At 36.5% G+C, this 9714-nt stretch overlaps 1 protein-coding gene across 8 annotated transcripts in view; it reads left to right on the top strand.

Annotated features, from left to right (window-relative positions):
* LOC132626568 (uncharacterized) overlaps positions 1 to 7513 on the top strand; it is a 60471-nt gene extending 52958 nt beyond the window's left edge. For 4 of the 8 annotated variants that reach the window (XM_060341483.1, XM_060341480.1, XM_060341481.1 and 1 more), the window contains 6 exons: positions 452 to 582; positions 2424 to 2570; positions 2968 to 3096; positions 5686 to 5784; positions 6473 to 6511; positions 6724 to 7513. In XM_060341483.1, coding sequence (XP_060197466.1) covers positions 452 to 582; positions 2424 to 2570; positions 2968 to 3096; positions 5686 to 5784; positions 6473 to 6511; positions 6724 to 6861 — 683 coding nt within the window. In that variant the 3' untranslated portion in view covers positions 6862 to 7513. The other 4 variants (XR_009577392.1, XM_060341486.1, XM_060341485.1 and 1 more) reach the window with 4 other exon arrangements.
* Positions 7514 to 9714: the final 2201 nt, after the last annotated feature.

Raw genomic sequence — 9714 nt, forward strand, 5'->3', positions numbered from 1 at the left:
TGCTTGTGCTTTAGGTTGTCTTGTTTTTTCGCCTCTTTTGCCTTCTAATTGTGATGAACTTAACTGGAGTAGTTTATTATTTTTGTCTTGACTAAGTTTCTTTCCTCTAAATAAGAAATAAGTATATTTTATAAAGTTGATTTTTCTATAAACCTGGAATTCTATGATCTTATTGTTCTGAACAGTCAGGTGAAAAGCTATTTAAGCAAGTCCTGCTTACCTTTGTTTTTCATTTCCTTTGTTTCCACTTTCTTTTGTAATTCTTTTCCCTTGTACAGAATATATGTTGCTCTTTCGCCAGCAGGTTGTTTGTGTTTTCTCCCTCTGTGTATTTAGCTAATGAACAGTACTGTAACCCTGAAAATGTGAAATGTTAACTAATGAGAATGTAAAGAACTGAACTGAGGGTCCTTTCATTATGTAATTGTTTATGCTTCACTCTGTGCTGTAGCACTTGCTGGTAACTATGTCAACTTTGGGGTGTTTGAGATTTATGGCGACAGAGCGCTTGCAGATGCTTTTGACATTGCTATGAGGATGGCACTATCTATTCCTTTGGCAGATATACTCGCATACCGAAAGGTATTTTATTAAGAGCTGGTCGATTCAGAAAGCTCTCTGGTTACATTATTTCTTAGATGCTTATTACATGAGGATCAACTCCTCTTGATATATGACGTTAACAAAACAGTACGTTTAAGCTGGTGTGATTTGAATTTAAACTTTTGCTGCTTTATGCTTTGAGCAAAGATGTTTTATGTGATTTTGGAACATATAAGCTTAGCAATAAGCTCCAAAATTTGCTGTCAGCATTCTACTTATTTGGGAGTTTACTCCCAACAAAGAACGGGAGCATCACATATGCACCAAGTTTGAGCCCCAAGTTTCCGTGGGCTTTTTGCAGGTGTAAAGTGTGGTCTGTTGTGGCGAGTGGTCTGCATCCACTCAGCTAAGAAAACATACTGTGGGCGAGTGGTCTACATCCACTCAGCTAAGAAAACATACTTAGAAGTAACACTGTTACAACACGGGAAAATATACAGACTACTGACACGTTTGAGAAGTCAACATTGTGGTGGGAAGAAATAGTGCTGTTTTCTTTTGGCATTATGTTTTATCTGAAATTTTAGGCAATTTTGGTTCCGACATTGATGCTAGCATATGAAAAATGCTGTAGCTTGATTATAATATTTTTATCAAGATATACATCTTTAAATATGGATTTGATAGGAGCCCATGATAGTTTTATGTGTGTTTGGAGCGCCATTTGTATTCCTATAGTTGGATGAGATTTCAGGCGTTATCGAGTCTTGAAAATAAAAGATAGAATAAATTCAAGAAAGTGTTTCTTGAATTCAAGATGGATCAAGAAATTCAAGAAAATGATATCAAGAATTTCGAGACAAGTCTATCCTCGGAATTAGTTCCTAACAAGAACAGTTAGTTAGCAAAATACTAATCGCCTTTGGTGGAGAATTAATCTACGAAAATAGATTATAGAACCCGACCCCTTTTAGAGTAACAAAGAACAACAATAAGCCTAAACTTCTCGCCTTTCTTGAATACCTAAAGTAACCTAAGTTTTCAAGGGAATTAAACTTACCACCTTGAAGTTGATTCTTAAAGGTTGAATAAATCTAAGAGTATCCACATTCAGGAGTTGAAGGAAAAGTCCTCTCAATATTATTGATAATAATCTGAGGTTGGTCTAAAAATAACAAAGAAATCACCCCTATATATAGGGTCTAAGCGGTGTCCAACCTTAATATAAACAATCAAGGAATTAGAATCCTAATCTACTTTGGATAAGCAAATCCAATATCTTTACGAGAAGGAAATCCAACATCATTAGGGAGAGGAAAAGTATTAATAACTACCTAGGGAAAGAAATAAGGAAAGTATTTAAAAGTGTGCCCATTACATTCCATGACTAACTAGGAAATAAATAAGGAAACTTTGACTAACCCTAAAATTAAAAAAAATTGGAATCTAGACGACGCTTGCAAACAACTTGGATAGCAGTTCCTCTTAATGATTTGCAGGCCTATTTAGGCCTTATTGGGGAGCAAGGAAGCCCATTTTAAAGGCTGAAATGTGGCGCAAGCGGAGCTTCTTAGTGTGCAAGTTGATTTGGACCTCCTTCAAGGGCCGGTTGTTGATCCCAATCTACCTCGATTTTGGCCCATAAAATAAATATAACACTTGGCCAAACAATTCTCTTTGGCTGGAGCTCTTCCTCCAAAACTAGACACTTCTTTCTTTAGCCCAATGAGCTTGTTCTGAAGTTTCTTTATTGAAATCTTGCCATAGGCTTCTAAAAGTTTCCAAAGCTTCATCCAAGTCTTTTAATGGAGTGATGCTTCTATAGATGCTATTAATTCCATTATAAAAATATAACAACTTCCAATTGTCTCATCCTGTAGCTTTCAGGAGCTTACTTCACATTCCTGGAGATCATGATAAAAAACCAGATCCAGCTGATACTAAATTTGGACTCAAGTAGCTTTACATTTATTGCTGGATCTCTTGAGTCTGGACTTAAAGTACTGGATGCAACTATCAAATCACAGGTTTGTGCTTTGTGTCAGACCATCGTCCTTGGAATGTCGAATACCATTTCTTTGTATTTGTTTAATCTATGCAAGTGTTGAGATATAATATAATCAAGTAATGTGATAACAACTTAAGCTTTTACACGTGGTGGTCACACATTTCAACATTGTATCAGCTCCGGCAAAGGTCTTGTGTTCAAATCTCAACACCACCCAAAAAAAAAAGCTTTCACGTGTTTGGCTAATGATAAAGAATTATGTACACACGTGAGTGAGACTTAATATAATTAAGTACTATATAGTGTGATCTTTCTTGACAGCTTAAACTTTTATGGGGTGGTCATATTTCAACAAGGCTGCTGGCATGAACATATGCTTTATTCTGAAATTACTAACTCTAATTACTTTGTTCTAGTGTGCCTCTGCTGTGGACAACTTGGCTACTTTTTATTTCGAACACATAACAACTGGAGAGTCACCTACTACCCCCGTGGCTCTTAACCTGGCGCAGCATTTAGCAGACTGTCCAAGCATATTTCTTGAAGTAAGTTCAAATGCTCATTTTATTTGAAGCTATAACGATTTCATGAACATTTTAGAAACTGCATATGGGTAGCAGGGATTGGGTTTTACAGTTGCAATGTCACACGAACATCTGGAGTTGATTCTCCTGTTGAGAGTGAAGAACGCAATTTCAGTGAACGATTAAATCGAGAAGAGGCGTCAACATGGGAATATGCTGAAAATGAAAAAAAAACAAGGGGTCTAGACAATGGAACCTCGAAAACGTGCTCCTTGATATGCTATTATGGATCGAAAAAGAAAAGGGCCTATATATTGGAGTCTGTGAGAAATTATGAGAGAAAAATATTATTGAAATTATGTATCTACATTATTACATTGAGCCCTATTTATAGATACTACATCCCAATCCTTTTCCATGTAGGATACTATATAGTATATACAGATCTTATACCTATTCCCATTCTAACACTCCCCCTCAAGCTGGTGCATACCAGTCATATGTACTGAGCTTGTTTCAGATGTAACTAACACGAGGACCAGTGAGTGACTTGGTAAAAATATCTTCAAGCTAATCACTTGACTTCAAAATTTTTGTAACAATATCTTTAGACAGTATCTTTTCTTTGAAAAAGTTTCAGTCAATCTCAATGTGCTTAGTCCTCTCATGAAATACCGTATTTGATGCGATATGAAGGGCCACTTTGTTATCACACACAAGTTCCATCTGACTGAATTCTCCAAATTTTATTTCTCTAAGCAACTACTTAATCCAAACTAGCTCACAAGTTGCTACAATCATTGCTCGATATTCTGATTTTGCACTACTACACTCCGTCTTACTCATCCAGGACACCAATTACCTCCTACTAAAACACAGTATCCAGATGTCGAACGTCTATCAGAAGGGGATCTTACCCAATCAACGTCTGTATATTCATCGATGCACTCATGGCCTTGATCCTCAAAGAGTAGTCCTTTACCTAGAGTTGACTTTATATATCGCAGAATTCGGACAACTGCATCCCAATGACTATCCGAGGGAGAATCCATAAACTAACTTACAACGCTCACACGAAAAGAAGTGTCGGGTCTAGTCATGGGAGATAATTTAGCTTACCAAACAGCCGTCTATATCTCCCAAGATCACTGAGTGGCTCGACTACCTACTAACCTTTTACCCTAATCCTCGACCTCTAAATCCTCCTATATGGGATCATGTCCTCGGTAAACTGAAGGTGCGCCTTGTCCTGTCTAATTACCTATCCCCAATATTTCTTTGGCCTCCCTCTACCTCTCCTCAGACCCACCATAGTCAACCTCTCACACCTCCTCACCGGGGCATCTATGCATCTCTTCACATGCCCGAACCATCTCAGCCTTGCTTCCCTCATCTTGTCCACCACAAAGGCCACTCCTACCTTGTCCCGAATATTATCGTTTCTAATCCTATATCTCCTCGTATGCTCACACATCTATTTCAGCATCCTCATTTCCGCTACTTCCATTTTCAGAAACGTGCGAGTTCTTCCTCCCTACTGTAAGTGTCTAGCCAAAAAGTTGAGTTGTTGGAGCTGGAAATCAAAAATGGAATAGGAAGTCTTTGATTTGCTGCAGAAATTACAGCAAGCTGTCTTTGGAATAACTTGCTATGCTGGATAAAGTCAAATTCAGTAGGAGGAGCTAAGAATTGGATGTTCTGTGAAGTCCAGCCATTGTAAAGAGGTGGAAGATATTGCAAGAGCTGAAGAAACATCTTGGAGGCGAGAAGCAAAATTTTTTATGGATCAAACAAGGTGATAAAAGCACAAAGTGTTTTCACAAAATTGCTAATGCACACAAGACAATTGCATTAACCAATTTTTTTAAACATATGGAAATAAAAAACTTCTAAACATATATGAAAGTGCGCACTTCTTAGACTAATTGGCTTGAGAGAACCAAGAGATGTTTTGAGGAAAAAAGATGACATTTCTTTTGTAAAGAATAGATGTTTAGTTTACAAAATCTGTACTTTTGGTGCAAGGGTCATATGTTAGATAGCATGTTTCAATTTGTGGATTGTTTAGATAGCATGGGCATTGTGAAAATTTGTAATTCCTTTCTTGTACCCTTCATAGTACCTTCTTGGTACTGATTTTGATGAAATTTACTTGACCTTATCAAAAGAAAAACAATGTCTCGTGACTCGTTTAGATGCCTAGATGTAATAGTCAATGGGTTATTTAAATTTTACCAAAAGTCTTCCAATCAAATTGATAAATTTCATCACTAAGTTTTTCCAAGCCTTAGGATGTGAAAATGTGAACACCCATTTTAGTCTCAAGTTATAGGATGTGAAAATGTGAATACCCATTTTAGTCTCAAGTTAGCTATTAGATGAGTTTAAAGCCCCATATTCTTGCTATTTAACTCTATTCCTAACTTTTACTTTTTTTTCCAAGCAAAGTAAAAGTGTCTAGACACAAACAATGTTGGCCACCATTAAAAGTTTTTAGGTTGCACAACCTACTTCCTAGCATATGCAATATTCAATTTTCACCTAAGGATGGAACACGTTAATGTTGGACTGATCCATTTGTTATGCCAACGTGATCATTTTCCCTGATAGATATTGAAGACGCTCTTTGAGATTGTTCTATTTGAAGATTGTGGCAACCAGTGGAGCCTAAGTCGACCGATGCTGAGTATGATACTCATCAGCGAAGAGGTGATACTGATTTTTGTAGCATTTAGATTTATCTCCAAAAAAAAAAAAAAAGAATAAGAAGAAGAAGATTATTCTAGCATTTAGATTCCTTTCCACTAATTATTTCAAAAACTGCAAGATGCAAAAACACAACTATGACAAACACAGTTTTCAAGAAAAATGCAGTGGGTTCTCTGGGCAAGTTGTCACAGCAGTTCCACGTTCTAATATCATTAATTTATTGTAGTAGCAAAAGAGAAGCATAACCTTATGAATGATAATAGATTCAGCAGATTTAATCCGGCGCTTACTGTTGAGATGTGTTCTTAGTTTCAAAAGCTGCTGCACCAATTAAATATCAGAAATAGTTGTATCCACAGTGCTTGATGTTGTCCCTTTGCATAGTCCATTGCTTCTTTCTAAAAGGTTGTCATGGAATTCCCTTATGACTAATATTCTTTGTTAAAAGAATCATCCCAATCCGTCAAATTATTCGACTTATGCAAAAGTTTATAGGGGGAGCTAACCATTTTGAAACCTGCACTCCAGATTTCTGATTATCTGTAATTCTGTATGTAGGAAGGAATAATTTAGTGGATGCATTAACATTATGAAAGCAAGAACAATTTAGATTCTAAAATGTACTTGTAGTGGAGAGGCATGGTTGGTTATTACTACACCTGATACGATTATGACTTGCATCTTGCAGATGTTCTCAAACTTAAGAGCTCAGATTTTGTCTTCACAGGTATGAGAAACGAATTTGTTAGAGATAATTTATTTTGTCAATATTGCTGGTTTATTTGGCATCATGTTTATTATTAAACAATATTTTCTCCTGCTACAAGGGCGAAAGAGCTGGACTGGTAGTATAAATGCAAATCATATGAGCAATCCTTCCCGGCCTAATAAGCTATTTACTTGTGCTGACAGCTTCTCTTTATCCATTTTTATTTGCAGTCAGCAGACCAACAACAGCGTCTTTCACTATGCTTTGACAAACTTATGGCTGATATAACGCGAAGTTTGGATCAGAAGAACAGAGATAAGTTCTCCAACAACCTAACTAGATTCAGGAATGAGTTCCGGACCAGATAAGCACACTGATATCAGCAAGTGGTGGATCCCTTGTACATATATAACTACCTTTGTCTCGCCTTCCCAAACATATACAAAAAGAAAAGTCACATTTCAGCGGAGAACAGGGGAAGGGACAGCCAAAGAAGAAGAAACAACAGCAAGAATGTATTCAAGAAAAATGAAATAGTGAGGGTGACTGAAGTTTTGTTCTCTCTCCTCTTTTTCCCCATGGGTGAAATGCGTTCTGTTAAGTGATAAGTCATTTTTTGTTAAATACATGCTGCAATTTTTATCACAAGTGTACAGTCCAACAACTGGAGATCTTACTTTTGCTGATAGAAATGCAGAAGTTCATCAGTATTTTCTGAAAGGAGAGTTTGTAGATGACTATCGTTCACGTGTTAGATTATTGCAATCTATTGGTATAATGTGATTACCAATGGGGGTTTGTTTTCAGATAGGAGAGTTTGTAGATGAGTATCGTTCACGTGTTGGATTATATGAATCTATTGGTATAATGTGATTACCAATGGGGGTTTGTGCATTATTTATAGCAATGTTTGATGCTAATAGAAGTAGAAGCGTGTTTTGCTCTTGAACCTATGCATAGTCACTTGGACCTTCGTGAAATTATAATGGAGGATTCGCCTGTTTCTTTTCCTTTACTGTACTTCGTGTTTCAGTTCATTCTAGTTCTTTTTGATTTTGATAACCGAAGAATTCCCACGGGATAGTGGGGTACGGTTTAATGGGTAGTCGTTAGGATCGTGCTAGTCCTATGCGTTCTCAAGAATTATATTTTTAGAACAATTCACGTAAGAAGGTAATAAAGCGGAATGTAAATCAACACAAGTATTTGAACGTGGAAAACTCTTTGATCAAGAGAGTAAAAAATCATGACCTATCTTCCTATAGTATTTACCCAAAGACTTCACTAAAATCTGAGCCGTTGAAAGGTTTACAAATTCCTTATAACACCTAAAGAACCTGTTTCATAAGCTGTCCGCCTAAACAATCTAGTTGTTTTGTAGAGATCCTATAACTAACCAACGAAACACCAATTACACAATACTTGCAAAGATAAGTAGTCGGATCCACAAAAGAACCTAACTAATATAACTACAGAACTAGATAGATAAATCTTGATAAACTTGGATTCTGTGTTGTTTGGACAGTTGACACTTCTTGAGATGAAGGTGTTGATTGCGTTCACTGTTGTCTCTCGTTGGAATATTTATGGTTGTGGTTCAAGCTCCAAAGCTTGTTCGTGTTGTGTATCTATAGGAGTATTTGGTGCCTTCAATGATTTAATCTAAGCAGGTTTTGGCTTCATCAATTGTACTCGAAAACCAAACCTTCTTTTAACTTGGAACTTCCTTTCTTTCCTTGTATGTTGGCTTGCTTGTCCCACTACAATGCTAATTTCCATGCTGATCAACTTATGGTATTTGTAGAATATTACCATCACTTGAAGTCCAATTCTTCATCGAATAAGAATCAATCAATTTTCCTTTTTTCTCTAACGTAGGCATGAAAATTCCAGTCTCTCATTGCCAAAAGATCATTTCCTTTGAATATTGTGACTGCTTCACTGAATCCTTTGGAGATCTGTTTGGATGTATCCTCCTTATATCTCCCTTTGATTGTCTCGGGTACATTACTTGTCAAATCATCAAAACCTCAATATTAAGCCCATGATCATTGAGCCAGTAGCTACTCAACAATTTCTCACATTTTGATGACGACAAACACATAACGACTTCATATTCTTCATATGCGCTTTGACCAGCTTAGTTCATTCATTTTCAGATCTGTATCAGCATCTTTCCCCTTAGGCTTTGGTCCTATGTTGACAATCTTCGCCCTTAGAACCAGCTCCATGTTGTTCTAATGCTCATGTTCATAAAATTAAGGTTCACAACAAGAGGTTTGTAAGCTCCCAGTAGTCCATCCTCGAGTTTAGCAAAGTTTGTAAGCTAGCTGAGTCGGTAAGACTAAGTAAGTAACCTTCCACTCATTACAACCTTATAGATGGTTATACAGAACCTGTAAAATGATATGTATGTCCTCTGATGATATATGTGCGAGGACCAGGTTCTTTAGCATAGGACATAATTTTCCAGCCTTATCTCTCCACTTTCTTTCTTTCCTTATAATTCTCCTTATCACTCCATAAATTTTCATGTAGCTCCTCCTCCATCCTTATCGCTCCATTATTTCTCCCGTATAACACCTCATCCAATGCCTTATAATATGCCTTTTTTTTGAAAAAAAAATAAGAAACAATTTCTTTACAATGAATTTCTATATGGCAACTGGGTGTATATGTCTATGCAACTTTCAACTTTCATCTTGGACCATCTTCAATCTTGTATGGTCATATATTGTTCGTGCCTAATATATCTGATGTTGGCACATGATTTGTATATGAATTGAATTTTCCCCCTTTTGATATCATAAAAAATAATAAGCAAGTTCAAGAGCTCTAACAACGTAATCTGGTTAAAACCTTAAGAGGAATATTCGTAATCACCACTTTAAGTCATAAGACTCAAACCAAAAGATTACATCATTCTACACTGCCAGGAAAGATATGAATGTCAGGTAGATATTTGATAGGATTTGGGCTTGGTATAAACTACGAAGGGATATTAACCAGGTTCTTATTAGGCTCATTTTGTGTAGGTACCTATGTAAGAGAGTACGTGTATCCGCTTTTGGTACTTTTGTTCAGTTTTTGTTCCCCCTCTCACTCATTCGTGTTCTCGTCTTTCTTCATCACTACTGACTTTATGTGAAGTCATCCTGATTTTTTTATTTTTATTCCTGATTGAAATCTTCCCTCTTGTTAATTTTTTTACCCCCTAAAAA

The sequence above is a fragment of the Lycium barbarum genome, chromosome 2 (assembly GCF_019175385.1).
Source record: "Lycium barbarum isolate Lr01 chromosome 2, ASM1917538v2, whole genome shotgun sequence".
Taxonomy (NCBI): Eukaryota; Viridiplantae; Streptophyta; class Magnoliopsida; order Solanales; family Solanaceae; genus Lycium; species Lycium barbarum.